Here is a 16326-nt window from a genome sequence, read left to right as displayed (position 1 = left end):
TGGAGAGCCGTCAACTCTGGCCGATTCGGCCATCTCAAAATTTTTGGCCAGGGGACCAAATATGTCTAGGAGCTTGTCCTGGCAACTCCTTAGTGCCGAATCCAACCCCTTACGGGGGTTCCAGCCGGTCTTAGACAGGAACTGGGTCATTTTTGGGTCGACTGAAGGTGTCTCACAGACCCTGTTGGGAACTAGTGGTCTGGGACATTCGGATCTGAGTTTGCTGCGCGCCTCTACTGAGAGGACGGCGCACCCAGTGCTCCAGATACGTGCTCACATGAGCCGTCGGCAGCCACTCCGCCGATCTAGGGTGGTGGAGGGCATCAGGGTCGAATAAAGGGTCGCCAGAGGGGTCCACCAGGGCAGGTGCCGCATTGGGAGTGGTGGTGGCAGGACCCATAGACCCAGAGGTGGAAGGCACGGGGTCAGTAGTGCCCGGAATGTCATATTCCATTTCCACTTCCAAATTGCCGCTCGCCTCCGCAAAAGCCTCCGCATCAGAATCCAACTCTGATTCCACATCACTGTTTTGTGCTCTAGCACATTTCCACGTGCGCGCCCTTTCTGCCTGGCGCGGTAAGGCTCTATTGCGCGATCTATGCGCGCTATCAATGGTGGCTGAGATCACACCAGTCAGGTTCTCCTGTATATTAGGAGTATCACAAGCGGCAGGCTGCGGATGAGGTATAGCAGGCGTTTGATTAGAGGGGCCTGGAGCATGGGCAGATAATGAGCCTGGGATATGGTTTGGGATATCATGGTTGACATGGATCCCATGGCTTCTATTATTGCGCTTGACACAGAGCGCTGCAATTCCAGGGCCTGCACCTTCATCTCAGACCTTCCGGGGTCCCCAGATGTAGGGGGGGTAGGCCCGGATGGGGATCGGTCGGATGACATGTTTAATTCTATAAGATAATAATAATGGCAACACAGAACCTAAGGGGAGACTAACAAGGGTAGAGGTAGGCCTAACAGAACCCAAGAACTAACCAAGAGAGGGGTTAATCACCCCAGGAGCCGCAGAGAGTAGCCGATACCGTCCGGTGCACAAGCAGAGCCGAAATCCCGCGATAACACGCGCGAGAGCTCCCAAAATGGCCGCCGAGATCTCGCGGCCCGCGGGAAAACCAAGCCGGGCCTTCGCCGGAGCGAAACTAACAGCGTAGCGCTGAGGAAAAAGGTAAGAGGGGAGAAAACCCTCCGGACGCAGGACAGGCCACAGGCCAGGAGGAATAAATAAATGGCGAGAATCGCCAATAGCAAAGCGCAGCCGGAAGAAAAACTGGCACTAAAACAATAGGGTAACGCTAAATAGGGGGAGAAACCCCCCCAAGAAGGTAAAGAGGGCCCAGAAATCAACAAGATATAAAGGCCCAAGTAAAATAACATAAATATAAGGGGATAAAACCCTATAAAGAAAAACAGCATAAAATATGGCACCCTGAGCAAACTAAAGCTCAGAGATTAACCCTTAAATCGCAGTAAAAGCAATAACCATATAGTGAATAGATGTTACTTAGCTTTGGTGGAGCAGCAAAGAAAGAGGAAGTTACTGAAGAGGACACTGCTTATTATAGGATCTGTCAGGGGAGGGTCCTTTATTGTTATGATTATGTAAATTTCTTCTTTGCTGCTATTGGTGGAAAGTAAAGAAGGAGATAGCAATACTCGCCTCCGTGTCTTGCTGTAAAACTACTATAATACTGCCTCCTATGTACAAGAATATAACTACAATAATACTGCTCCTATGTACAAGAATATAACAACAATAATACTCCCTCCTATGTTCAAGCATATAACTACTATAATACTGCCTCCTATGTACAAGAATATAACTACTATAATACTGCTCCTATGTACAAGAATATAACTACTATAATACTGCCTCCTATGTACAAGAATATAACTACTATAATACTGCCTCCTATGTACAAGAATATAACTACTATAATACTGCTCCTGTGTACAAGAATATAACTACTATAATACTGCCTCCTATGTACAAGAATATAACTACTATAATACTGCCTCCTATGTACAAGAATATAACTACTATAATACTGCTCCTATGTACAAGAATATAGCTACTATAATACTGCCTTCTATGTACAAGACTATAACTACTATAATACTGCCTCCTATGTACAAGAATATAACTACTATAATACTGCCCCCTATGTACAAGAATATAACTACTATAATACTGCCTCCTATGTACAAGAATATAACTACTATAATACTGCCCCTATGTACAAGAATATAACTACTATAATACTGCCCCCTATGTACAAGAATATAACTACTATAATACTGCTCCTATGTACAGGAATATAACTACTATAATACTGCTCCTATGTACAGGAATATAACTACTATAATACTGCTCCTATGTACAAGAATATAACTACTATAATACTGCCTGCTATGTACAAGAATATAACTACTATAATACTGCTCCTATATACAAGAATATAACTACTATAATACTGCTCCTATATACAAGAATATAACTACTATAATACTGCTCCTATATATAAGAATGTAACTACTATAATACTGCTCCTATATACAAGAATATATCTACTATAATACTGCTCCTATGTACAAGAATATAACTACTATAATACTGCTCCTATGTACAAGAATATAACTACTATAATACTGCTCCTATGTACAAGAATATAACTACTATAATACTGCCTCCTATGTACAAGAATATAACTACTATAATACTGCTCCTATGTACAAGAATATAACTACTATAATACTGCCTCCTATGTACAAGAATATAACTACAATAATACTGCCTCCTATGCACAAGAATATAACAACAATAATACTCCCTCCTATGTTCAAGCATATAACTACTATAATACTGCCTCCTATGTACAAGAATATAACTACTATAATACTGCCTCCTATGTACAAGAATATAACTACTATAATACTGCTCCTGTGTACAATAATATAACTACTATAATACTGCCTCCTATGTACAAGAATATAACTACTATAATACTGCCTCCTATGTACAAGAATATAACTACTATAATACTGCTCCTATGTACAAGAATATAGCTACTATAATACTGCCTTCTATGTACAAGACTATAACTACTATAATACTGCCTCCTATGTACAAGAATATAACTACTATAATACTGCTCCTATGTACAGGAATATAACTACTATAATATTGCTCCTATGTACAGGAATATAACTACTATAATACTGCTCCTATGTACAGGAATATAACTACTATAATACTGCTCCTATGTACAAGAATATAACTACTATAATACTGCCTCCTATGTACAAGAATATAACTACTATAATACTGCCTGCTATGTACAAGAATATAACTACTATAATACTGCCTACTATGTACAAGAATATAACTACTATAATACTGCTCCTATGTACAAAAATATAACTACTATAACACTGCCTGCTATGTACAAGAATATAACTACTATAATACTGCCTACTATGTACAAGAATATAACTACTATAATACTGCTCCTATGTACAAGAATATAACTACTATAATACTGCTCCTATGTACAAGAATATAACTACTATAATACTGCCTCCTATGTACAAGAATATAACTGCTATAATACTGCACCTATGTACAGGAATATAACTACTATAATACTGCTCCTATGTACAAGAATATAACTACTATAATACTGCCTCCTATGTACAAGAATATAACTACTATAATACTGCCTGCTATGTACAAGAATATAACTACTATAATACTGCCTACTATGTACAAGAATATAACTACTATAATACTGCTCCTATGTACAAGAATATAACTACTATAATACTGCTCCTATGTACAAGAATATAACTACTATAATACTGCCTCCTATGTACAAGAATATAACTGCTATAATACTGCACCTATGTACAGGAATATAACTACTATAATACTGCCTCCTATGTACAAGAATATAACTACTATAATACTGCTCCTATGTACAGGAATATAACTACTATAATACTGCCTCCTATATACAAGAATATAACTACTATAATACTGCTCCTATGTACAAGAATATATCTACTATAATACTGCTCCTATATACAAGAATATAACTACTATAATACTGCCTCCTATGTACAAGAATATAACTACTATAATACTGCTCCTATGTACAGGAATATAACTACTATAATACTGCCTCCTATGTACAAGAATATAACTACTATAATACTGCTCCTATGTACAGGAATATAACTACTATAATACTGCCTCCTATGTACAAGAATATAACTACTATAATACTGCTCCTATGTACAGGAATATAACTACTATAATACTGTTCCTATGTACAAGAATATAACTACTATAATACTGCCTTCTATGTACAAGAATATAACTACTATAATACTGCTCCTATATACAAGAATATAACTACTATAATACTGCTCCTATATACAAGAATATAACTACTATACTACTGCTCCTATGTACAAGAATATAACTACTATAATACTGCTCCTATGTACAGGAATATAACTACTATAATACTGCCTCCTATGTACAAGAATATAACTACTATAATACTGCTCCTATGTACAGGAATATAACTACTATAATACTGTTCCTATGTACAAGAATATAACTACTATAATACTGCCTTCTATGTACAAGAATATAACTACTATAATACTGCTCCTATGTACAAGAATATAACTACTATAATACTGCTTCCTATGTACAAGAATATAACTACTATAATACTGCTCCTATGTACAAGAATATAACTACTATACTACTGCTCCTATGTACAAGAATATAACTACTATACTACAGCTCCTATGTACAAGAATATAACTACTATAATACTGCTCCTATGTACAAGAATATAACTACTATAATACTGCTCCTATGTACAAGAATATAACTACTCTAATACTGCCCCCTGATCATTCTCCATGACCTACCTGTAACATCAATCAGCAAACACAACTCTGCTACTCCAGCTCCTGGGCGTCACCCCCTGTATGAACGTCCACCAGCAGCGTCCTCCCTTCAGTACAAACACCCGCAATGCTACGGCGGATAGCTCCTGGTAAGTGACGCAGCGTCTCAGCTCCCGTACACACTGATACATAAACCGCGCAGCTCCCGACCCCCAGCCCCACTGACTACAGCCGCCGCACTCACTGGGCGGGGCCTCCGAGAGGGGGAGGAGACGCTTTCATCTGATTAGCTGGGAAGGGATGATGTAGATGACGCCTGGGATAGTTTGACAGCGGCCAGTGTTTTGGTCACGTGATCAGCCTGGTGAGGTCACGGCGCTTCATGTGTAACTTCTGCAGCTTACTTAACCACTTCCTGACCGCAATAGTTTTACTGATTACTTTTATGCTATACTTTATGTAAAGGGATATAACTACTATAATACTGCCCCAAATTACAAGAATATATCTACTATAATACTGCTCCTATGTACAAGAATATAACTACTATAATACTGCTCCTATGTACAAGAATATATTTACTATAATACTGCTCCTATGTACAAGAATATAACTACTATAATACTGCCTCCTATGTACAAGAATATAACTACTATAATACTGCCTCCTATGTACAAGAATATAACTACTATAATACTGCTCCTATGTACAAGAATATAACTACTATAATACTGCCTCCTATGTACAAGAATATAACTACTATAATACTGCCTCCTATGTACAAGAATATACCTACTATAATACTGCTCCTATGTACAAGAATATAACTGCTATAATACTGCCTCCTATGTACAAGAATATATTTACTATAATACTGCTCCTATGTACAAGAATATGTGCCGTTGTCGCGTTCATCTAGCACAAGGCAGGCTTCCGTGGCCCAAATGTTCGAGCGTAAAACAATTATGACGCCAGATAATCCTCTTGCCCAACGGCTGACTGCTGGATTGTCAGAACTGCTAGCCCGCCAACTAAATTGGTGGACTCGGAGGCCTTTAGAAAATTTGTGGCCATTGGCACACAGCAATGGAAGGTCCCCGAAAGGAAATATTTCTCCCAGAAGGGCATCCCAGAGCTATATGGCCACGTTCAGCGGCAAGTGAATGTATCTCTGGCACACAGTGTTGGTGCCAAGATACATCTGACCACAGACACGTGGTCTAGCAAACACGGGCAGGGAAGGTACATAACTTTTACTGCCCACTGGGTGAACCTTCTGACTGCCGTCAAGCATGTAACCCGTAGCACCCGTGTGGATTTGGTGTTACCGCAACGGATTGCATGCAGGCCTGTCTCTTCTTCTCCTCCTACTCCATCCTCCGTCTCCTCCTTGGCTGACTCCTCCTTTTTCCCTGCTACCACCTCTTCCGCTGCACTCCCCAAGCTCCCCAGAACCTATTCGACATGCCAGGATAGACGTTGCCATGCTGTGCTGCGGCCTTTGTGCCTGGAAGCCAAGAGCCACACCGATCCTGCACTGCTTTCAGCTCTGCGGTCACAGGCCGATCAGTGGCTAACCCCGCTCAATTTGACAGTTGGTAAAGTGGTGTGCGACAATGGTGACAATCTGCTGAGCGCTCTGAAACAGGGCAAAATGACATTAATGAATGTGCTGTGCATGGAACACGTCATGAACTTAGTCGTGCAGCGATTTGTTGCCAAATACCCCGGGGTCCAGGACATCTTATGGCAGGCCAGGAAAATCTCTGGGCATTTTAGAAGATCTTACACGGCCATAGCTCACCTTGCTGACGTTCAGCGGAGACACTACTTGCCCGTCAGATGCACCTCTTGCCCCTCAGACGTCTGATTTGTGACTGCCCGCCGCGTTGGAACTCCACCTTGTATATGTGTTGGTCTATTCGGATATATGAGATCATTCTTGCAGCCAACCCATCGACAGCCGCCCTCCGGATCCAGCGTCAGGGAACGCCTAGACCGACAGGTGTCCAACTACATCGGGTTAACGGCCGATGTGGACGCTCTGAGAAGCGAGGAACCCCTGGACTACTGGGTGTGCAGGCTTGACCTGTGGCCAGAGCTGACACAATTTGCCATGGAACTCTTGGCTTGCCCCTAGTCGAGTGTCCTGTCCGAAAGGACGTTTAGCGCAGCAGGGGAGATCGTGACCGATAAGCGCACTCGCCTAGCTCACGACAGTGTGGACTACCTCACATTTTTAAAAATGAATGAGACATGGATCTCAAAGGAATTCAACACCTGTGACGACCACGTGTAATAGAATTTCCTCATGCCAGCCCACACATATCCGCCACCACCCAGAACAAAGAATGTTCCTTGCATTATGTATATAAAGCGGCATAAAAGGCTTTTTCTGTCAGGTGAATGCCTAATTTTGGGGGCCGCATCTGACATCACGCAGCCACACCTCCCCGCCCCGGGTCCGATCACATGACACGCACGTGAGTGTCATGTGATCGGACCCGGGGCGGGGAGGTGTGGCTGCGTGATGTCAGATGCGGCTCCCTCCCTCCTCCTGGTCTGGTCATGTGACACGGTGGGCGTGCCTTGCTCTGTAGGCTGGGTGGCGCGTCTTTATGATGTCATCCCTGCAACACTGGGCGGATGCGCTAATCAGCTGCCAGCTGTGGACCACACCATTTAAGGACGAACTCAGTTTGTTACTTTACCTCCTGACGAAGCCTCTCCAGGTGAAACGTACGTTGAGGTGCAGCTTTTGGTCACACGCTCTGGGTCCAGCATATCATGGGTAATACATGTTTTGTTGTTTTGCTCAGTTAGTTGTTACATCTCTTTTTATATCTCTATTGCCACCTGCACTTGGCACACTTGCCTCTGTCTGTATTGTACAGTTCAATGGCTATGTGCCTACCTTATGCGGCCATCCCAGGTTTTTGGGTGGGCTAGTTTGCCTTGTGCTATTTGTAAATTTTTTCATTTATCTTTCTGTGCATGCAACATACATACTAGTACATGTTACTTTGAGTGAACCTACAGTTTTCATGCTGATGTATGCCTAGGGGCTGTGACATCTTTTTCCCTGCCAGTTGGGTGTTTGGGAGAGAGGTTGTATCTGACCTCCTTACATGAGGTCTCCCCCCCCCCTCCTGTACACTTGTGCCTTATGTTTCATATATTGTTTGTTATGTGATCATGTCTCAATAAATTACATATATTTTATATGTGTGTCTCCCACTTTTCTTTGGGGTTATTGGTTCTGTTTTTGGGTTGACATGGTCAGGTTCAGGCATACATGTGCCAAGGAAGAGGTGCCCGATAGGAGGTATGTCATCAGAGAGCTGCTATGTAAGCACCATCCTGGCCGTGATAAACCTTCCGGACAGACAGGGCTATGACATTAGTTTCAAGCTCATGTCTGACTTAGACCGCTTCTGGGCTAGCTTCATCAGGTTTAGAGAAGAAGAGGACTGGAATAAGTTCAGTTTTATCCCTCATTTCTAAGCCAGATACCGTTAATATCACCATCATTTTCTGGAACGAGTCCGTTCCGCACCAGGACATTGTAGTTTGGCTGAGGAGACATTGGGACCTTATGTCAGAACTCACTAAGACCAGAGATGAAGACGGTATCTGGACTGGGGGGGTGGAGGGTCTTGGTAAAGCTTCATCAACACCAAAATATAACCCATCTGCCCAATTCTTTCTTCATTGGCCGGGAGAAGGGTGTATGTTTCTATGCGGGTCAGCCTAGAAAGTGCTTTAAAGGTAACCTGTCACCTGGATTTTGGGTATAGAGCTGAGGACATGGGTTGCTAGATGGCCGCTAGCACAACCGCAATACCCAGTCCCCATAGCTCTGTGTACTTTTATTGTGTATAAAAACCGATTTGATACATATGCAAATTAACCTGAGATGAGTCAGAGCTTGAAAATATGACTCTTCTCTGGTCACACAAGTAAGATATGGCTCTTTTATGTTAATTTGCATGTGTATCAAATCGTTTTTTTTACGCAATAAAAGCACACAGAGCTATGGGGACTGGGTATTGCGGATGTGCTAGTGGCCATCTAGCAACCCATGTCCTCAGCTCTTTACACAAAATTCAGGTGACAGGTTCTCTTTAAGTGTGGGAAGACTGGTCACTTAGCGAGTGCGTGCACCATGGTGAAGTGCAACCTGTGTGGGGAAGTTGGTCATGTAAGTGCAAATTGCGAGGTCATTAGATGTAATTTGTGTGGTAAGATTGGTCATCCCCACAAGGACTGTCCTGTGGCAGGCGCAGCACTATGAAGTGCCTTTTGCGCTGTGGCATTAGAAGAATTTTGATATCTCTGACTTTTAGTCTAAACAGACCATTAGTGATGAGCCGCAGGGGTCATATTCGAATTCGCAATATTTCACAAATATTTTGTAGAATATTTGTTGAATATTTGCAAATTTGAATATTCATTATATTTTACATTTTTCAGATTGGAAAAAAATTACAACTATTAGACAAAGAAGATTATAGTACTATATTAGCTAAATTGCTCTACATTCCTTTTTTTCCGAATATTCGCTATATTGCTATATAATATTGTTTTAGAATTTTACGAATATTCTAAAAAAACTAATATTCGATATAGTGTTATATATTTGTTTTTTAGAATAGTCGTAATTTTTCCCATCTAAAGTCAGGATTCCTCCCTGCTTAAGTTGCTTGACTCATTGGCCCACAAGCAACTTAAGCAGGGAGGAATCCTGACTTTAGATGGGAAAAATTCTGAATATTCTATATAGCGAATATAAAGCACTATATTCAAAATATTCACGAATTCTCGAAGTTGCGATATTCGAGATAAATATTCGTAATTCGAATATTTGCGCTCAACACTACTGTCTAGCGCCGTTCTATGGAAACAGTAGGTTTAAAGAGCACACCAAATGCTTGAAATAACTTCTTTATTAACTTCAACTTTTCTTCATATATTACTGCCGTCTCCCCAGTAGATAGTCCATGTACAAAACACGGGTTGCATAAAGATATCACAAAATGGCGGTATGCATAAGATCGTCGTTCAACTGTTCAATTTTGTCATTCAACATAAAATGGTGGATATATTTCTCTCTTTAGTATCTGTACTGTCACTTTAAGTTATTTAAGCACTTTATGATCTCTCTGAGAGGTAAAGCTGAGGTCTAAGTAAGTTCTACTTGCTGAATTTGGTCACAATTTGCAGTATGCAGTAGCTATTTGCAGATTGGTTGAGTATGATCTGATATGGTTGTATGAAACTTGGATTGCAATATGGAATTTGTATGTGAACTTTGTAGTTTGTAATTGGTGGAACTGTAAAGTAAACATACATATAACTGGCTCAGTGTACAGTTCTAATCCCTATATTAACAGTAGGAACATTATAAAACTGTTTTAAATACCTATTTTGGCCTCTCTGCTTCCATAAAACAGAGCTCTTAGTGGAGTGAATGTCTGTTCAGCTTCTCTCCTCTGGTGTAGTGATTCTGGCAGCTCCTGCTAGGGGAATTTCCCACACAGGCTGTGTGTGAGGCTGGCTGTGATTGGTCAAGACACCTGCTATGTGTGGGGCTGGCTGTGATAAGTCAAAACTCCTGCCCAGCAACAACAGTTTAACTCTATGCTTTCTGTTGTTTCTGCTGTGTCATTGAGCTTACCTTACATTATATAATGAAACTTAAAGGTAGCCTCCCAGACCTGATAAAGGGGTCAGTTAAACCCCGAAACGCATTGTCTTCAAATAAACCTTGTTATACTTGCCATCTGGTTGTGAGTTTGCACCCTGTGTCCACACGCTGGCTAGACTTTCATGGTCCTCTAGTATCTGGAATATGGTCTAAAGTACTTGAAGAAATGGGGAATAGATAAGGTATATCTGGAAACTAAGACCAGGAAGGATCTCTATACCAGGATCTGTAGAATATTATTTTACTTGCAGCCTGCAGTACGAAACTGCACAACAGCCACCTCACAGGAAAGTCTAAAGTTCCTCAATGGACCGAGGCTCTTCGAAAAGCTTTTTTGACATCGCCTGGCTGCCGTTGCATGGGAAGCTTTTTGTCAGAGGCAATTGCGTTATTTTCCTATTTTAAGACGTAAAGTCATGATTTTATGAAAGACACAGAGGTATTGCTTAACCCTTTCTTTACTGTCCACCAATAGCAGCAAAGAAAAAACATGACATAAAAGGAAGAAACCATGGCAACAAGCCCCTCCTCATATGTGCCATTATAATAGACCCCACATCCATAAGTCCTTCCTTTTTCTTAGCGAGGTGACACCAACTCAATAACAGGAACAATCCGGAACATTCCTTTTCAACCGATGCAGCACGAACCACTGAACTCTTCGGAACTGGAAACACCGCCACGGTCTGGCGAACTCAGCACTGAAGCCACACTGTGAAGCTCCTAATGATCTTGAAGATTCTATCCTGCAAAATCAAGAAAACAGGACATTGCGGAATTACACCTAAAACGGGGCAAACATCCCTGAAAATAAACATATAATTATCAATGCAATTAATCAAGGCAAAGAACCACATATAGACACAAAAAAAGATTGTCTGGGCGGGTAAAAGGGGCAGGGAAATACTCGCCTCCGTGTCTTTCATAAAATCATGACTTTACATCATAAAATAGGAAAATCATGCAATTTTATTTCAAGACACAGAGGCTCCTATTGCGAGTTCAAAAGCCGACCTATAACCGACGAGAAAGCATGAAGTGGCAGTCGAAAGTAGAATTCCCTGTAGGTGGAAACCCTGGATCAATCTGCAAATCTCATGACGTCTTCCAGTTTAACACCTGATACCGCCATAGAAGTGGCCACAGCTCCTCTGGTAGAATGAGCCATGAAGACTGATGTGTCCACTCCCGCTAAGGATATGAGCCACTCAACCAATCAAGCCAACGTAGTGCTGGTGACAGGGGAGACGGAACGAGAGAAAAAGCTGGGGAGATGCGGGAGAACGATATGCCAACGTATGAGCCTCATATTCCCTGAGGCAGAGAACCGGACAGAGCGCTGGGGTAGGAGGAAAAGCAGGATAATGTATCACGTGAATGTGCGTCTTGGTGCGGTGCGTAATATTGAAAGTAAGGTCTTCTGGGGTGACCAAACAGGCATCATAGTCCAGAGCCCGGACATCGGACACTCTCTTACAAGAGATGAGACACAGAAGTGTAACTAGCTTGGCCGACAACTGGCGCAAGGAGAGATCCGGGTTAGACGGCCAGGTAGAAAAAAGAGACAAGACACAAGACACATCCCAAGTCATGGAGAACCGAGGCCTCGGGGGCCTAGCCAGGTGTGAACCACGGAGACGACATACCAGGGGCTGCCGGCCTGCCGGAAGCCCGTCGAATTCTCGGTGAGCGGAGGAGATAGCCGACCTGAACAGGTTAATTGTGCGGTAAGCCTTGCCTTCTTCGAACAAGAAAGTAAGGAACTACAAAATTTCCGCTACAGGAGCCAAAAAGGGATCCAAGTCCCGCGCCAGGCACCAATTAGTCCAAGATGTCCAGGCCGCTCTATAAGATCTTCTTGTGCCGGGAGCCCATGCGTCCGCTAAAAGACGCTGAGTCGCTTCCGAAATTCCCTGGATTCCCCAGGAGTTCACGAAATCCTGCATGCCAGGAGCCGAAGAGAGCAGTCCAGTATGAGAGGGTGCTGAAGCCCCGACAGTCCTCGTAAGAGATCCAGAAAGCAAGGTAGGAAGAAGGGTGTGTCGACTGTCAGCTCTAACAATTGAGGGAAACCAAGGGGACCACAACTACAAGCTCGGCCAATTGCTGGCGAACTTGACTCAGCACCCGCAAAATCATGGAGAACGGCGGAAAGGCATACATCAGTGACCCCGACCCCTCTCCAGAGGAAACGCAGAAGGTCTCTGTAAGACTCTGACACCGGAACCGTCAGATACGCATCTTTGAGGTCGAGCTTCACCATCCAATCTGATTGCAGAAGAAGATCTCTGAGGATGTGAATCCCCTCCATCTTGAAGTGGCGGTACCTGATGAACGCATTAAAGTTCAGAGATTGATGACCGAGCGCATATGCCCACCTTTCTTTTCTATTAGGAAAATGCTGCTGACAACTCCCGAATGCCCGTCCGAGGCCCGCCCCTTTACGGTAGAGTTCCGACAGCTCCTGATCCACCAAAGCTTGCACCTGAGTGGAGCAGACCTGGATATGCAGCGGGGGAAGGAAAGGAGGGTCGTCTACCAGCTCTATGTGGAACCCCCGAACAGTAGAAAGAACCCACGGGTCTGAGACCAAGCATGAGAAAAAAGACGGAGTCGCCCTCCTACACAAAAATCCCAAAAATGCAGAGGAGGTGTTGGACTTAACAAAAGGACGTCTTGATCCCGTGGAACCTCTATAGCCTCTGAAACGGCCCGATCCGCCACGAGTGGGGAAGAAGGAAGAATATTGCCTCGCCTCTGGGTAGGGGTTCCAGTGAGCAAAGGACCTCTGAGAGAAGGAGCCTCGACCCCATGCCTCGGGTCTGGAAGGTCGACCGGCCGGACAGACGGCCCCTGTAACTGCCGGCCCTGGTAGAAACCCTATTCTGAAACACCCTTTTCATGGAGGACTGGGCGTTGTCCAAGGCCATAAAGGCTCCCACAAAACGGCCCATATCCTTGATAAAGGAATCACCGAAGAGCAAACCTTGTGCCTCCCTACCCGCCTCTGTAAGGGCAAGGTTGGCCAATTTGGGTTCAATCTTAAAAAGGATGGCCTTGAGCCACTCCGCTGATCTGGGATGGTGGAGGGCATCCGGGTCAAAAAGGGGTTCACCGACCGGGTCTATAAGGGTGGTGGCAAAGGCAGTGCTGGCCTCAGCTAGGGAGCCGCTGGCCGAAGGGGCTGAGAAGGGTCGGTCCACCGGAACGTCCCCAAGATCCCCCTCCCCGTCGCCAAAGGAGTCAGTCGGAGCCTCCTCATCTGAACCAAAGTCCGACTCGGACTCAGTGTCTGGTTGTGCTCTGGCACATTTCCACAGGCGCGCTCTTTCTGCCTGCCGCGTACAGGCCCTTTTGCGCAACCTAGGCGCGCTATCATGGGTGGCAAAAGTCACACCGCTCACATCGTTTCTGGAGGCTGACGGGTCAGGAGCTGAAGATCCTGATTCAAGGGTGGCATGGGGAACCCGAAGTCTGGAAGTAGAGGGCTGGGCCAAAATGGTCTCAGAAATGGACCGGGATAGTGTGGAGGACATGGACCCCATGACCGCAATGATGGTGTCTGTCATAGAGCGCTGGAGCGCAAGGACCTGGGAGTCATCCACCCAGGGATTATCCACTCCCGCAGGGGAAAAGGGGCCAGGATTAGTTGGGGCTTCTCCAGATGCAAGGTCCCCATAGGGGCACCCTATGCTTGGACATAATGAATCCCTGTAAAGTATCTATAGGAACTAATTGAGGGCAGCAGGTCAACCTGACCCTGGATCCCTCCTGCAGCAAGGGTATACAGAACAAGGGGGGGGCAATAATATTAGCCCAAGAGCCGAATAAATTGTACCAGAGGCCCGAGACCAGCGCTGCCGTCCGTTACTGCCGGCCGGAATGAAGATCGTGCGCCCGAAGTCTCGCGAGACTACAGGAGCGACGTCCGCAACTGCCGGCCGGGATGAAGAGCGAAGTCTCGTGAGACTACGGGTGCGTCAGAAGGGGCGGGCCAGAACCAGAGCGGTCGGGGAGTGCGCGAAGAGAAGGAGAAGAAGGGAGATGGAGAACAAGGAGGCGGAGCCAAGAGAAGAGAAGGTAAGCGCAATGGCGGATGACGCAGTAAGAAGAGGGGGGGGGACAAGGAATAAAAGGGGGGATTGGATCCAAGACACCAGAAGCAAAAAAAAACACACCAGCCCCTGGGCAGAGACTGGTGTGGGAGCGATGACAACAGGGAGAAAAAAATAATAAAATATATATATATATATCTATATATATATATATATATACACCAAAAATAAAACCAGACCTATAAGGATATATATATATATATCTCCTAAAAAGAGAAAGTCCAATGGGAGCACCAACCTGAAAGTGGGTGCAATGTCCACTTACTGCCAGTAAGTGGGTTACGGCTGTCGGCGGGGTTCATGAGGATGTCCCCCTCCGCCATATACGGCCCCATTGTCTTGTATCCCCTCCGAGAGGTGGGGATCCCGGTCCTGATACTGGTATTTGTAGGAGATCCCTACTGCGGCTCGCTATATACTCTCTATGCTCTCCGTTCCACAGTCACTGCTTTGAGTAAATATGTCTAGTTATCATCTATGTGATGAATGAGAACGGATATTTAGGGCAATCCTCCCATAAGTAAGATGGCGTTGATAAGTGAAAACCTTGCGGAACGCATGCGCACGATCGTCACATTGTGACTCACACGATGATGTCACTCTGGGCATGCGCACTGAGGAGATCAAGACGCTCATGGAACATGACGGTATATGTGGGCTCCATTGCTTTCCTTGTCTTCATTTCTATGATCCTTATCCAGGATGGTGTCACTATTTTATTATTCTAATTGGAATCAAGTTTTGTATATGTCTTGTTCTATATAAAGGGGAGTGTATCCTATTTGGAAAATATGCACTCTATATTAGTATCATGTGTCTGTAATTTAAACTAATTGTAACAACACCATGATGGGTGGGACAAGTTTTGTAATGCTTTATATGTCTTCACTTTCACTATCTCTATGCTTGAGGAAGGCTCGTATGAGCTGAAACGTCGCAAGATTTGCCATACTATGGGTGAATAACACTGCTTGGATTTTTATCACAATTTGGAGTGCAGTCCTTCTTTCTCTTATATATATATATATACACACATACACACACACACTCACCTAAAGAATTATTAGGAACACCTGTTCTATTTCTCATTAATGCGATTATCTAGTCCACCAATCACATGGCAGTTGCTTCAATGCATGTAGGGTTGTGGTCCTGGTCAAGACAATCTCCTGAACTCCAAACTGAATGTCAGAATGGGAAAGAAAGGTGATTTAAGCAATTTTGAGCGTGGCATGGTTGTTGGTGCCAGGCGGGCCGGTCTGAGTATTTCACAATCTGCTCAGTTACTGGGATTTTCACACAGAACCATTTCTAGGGTTTACAAAGAATGGTGTGAAAAGGGAAAAACATCCAGTATGCGGCAGTCCTGTGGGCGAAAATGCCTTGTTGATGCTGGAGGTCAGAGGAGAATGGGCCGACTGATTCAAGCTGATAGAAGAGCAACGTTGACTGAAATAACCACTCGTTACAACCGAGGTATGCAGCAAAGCATTTGTGAAGCCACAACACGCACAACCTTGAGGCGGATGGGCTACAACAGCAGAAGACCCCACCGGGTACCAC

At 44.0% G+C, this 16326-nt stretch overlaps 1 protein-coding gene across 1 annotated transcript in view; it reads right to left on the bottom strand.

Moving 5' to 3' along the window:
* Positions 1 to 5149, bottom strand: part of LOC122934132 (bis(5'-adenosyl)-triphosphatase enpp4-like) — a 42744-nt gene extending 37595 nt beyond the window's left edge. The window contains exon 1 of the mRNA XM_044289345.1: positions 4963 to 5149. Coding sequence (XP_044145280.1) covers positions 4963 to 4971 — 9 coding nt within the window. The 5' untranslated portion in view covers positions 4972 to 5149. The remainder of the gene's footprint in view (positions 1 to 4962) is intronic.
* Between the last annotated feature and the right edge of the window lie 11177 nt (positions 5150 to 16326).

Source organism: Bufo gargarizans, chromosome 4, assembly GCF_014858855.1.
Source record: "Bufo gargarizans isolate SCDJY-AF-19 chromosome 4, ASM1485885v1, whole genome shotgun sequence".
NCBI classification, from domain to species: domain Eukaryota; kingdom Metazoa; phylum Chordata; class Amphibia; order Anura; family Bufonidae; genus Bufo; species Bufo gargarizans.
This window is presented reverse-complemented; position numbering and strand designations above follow the sequence as displayed.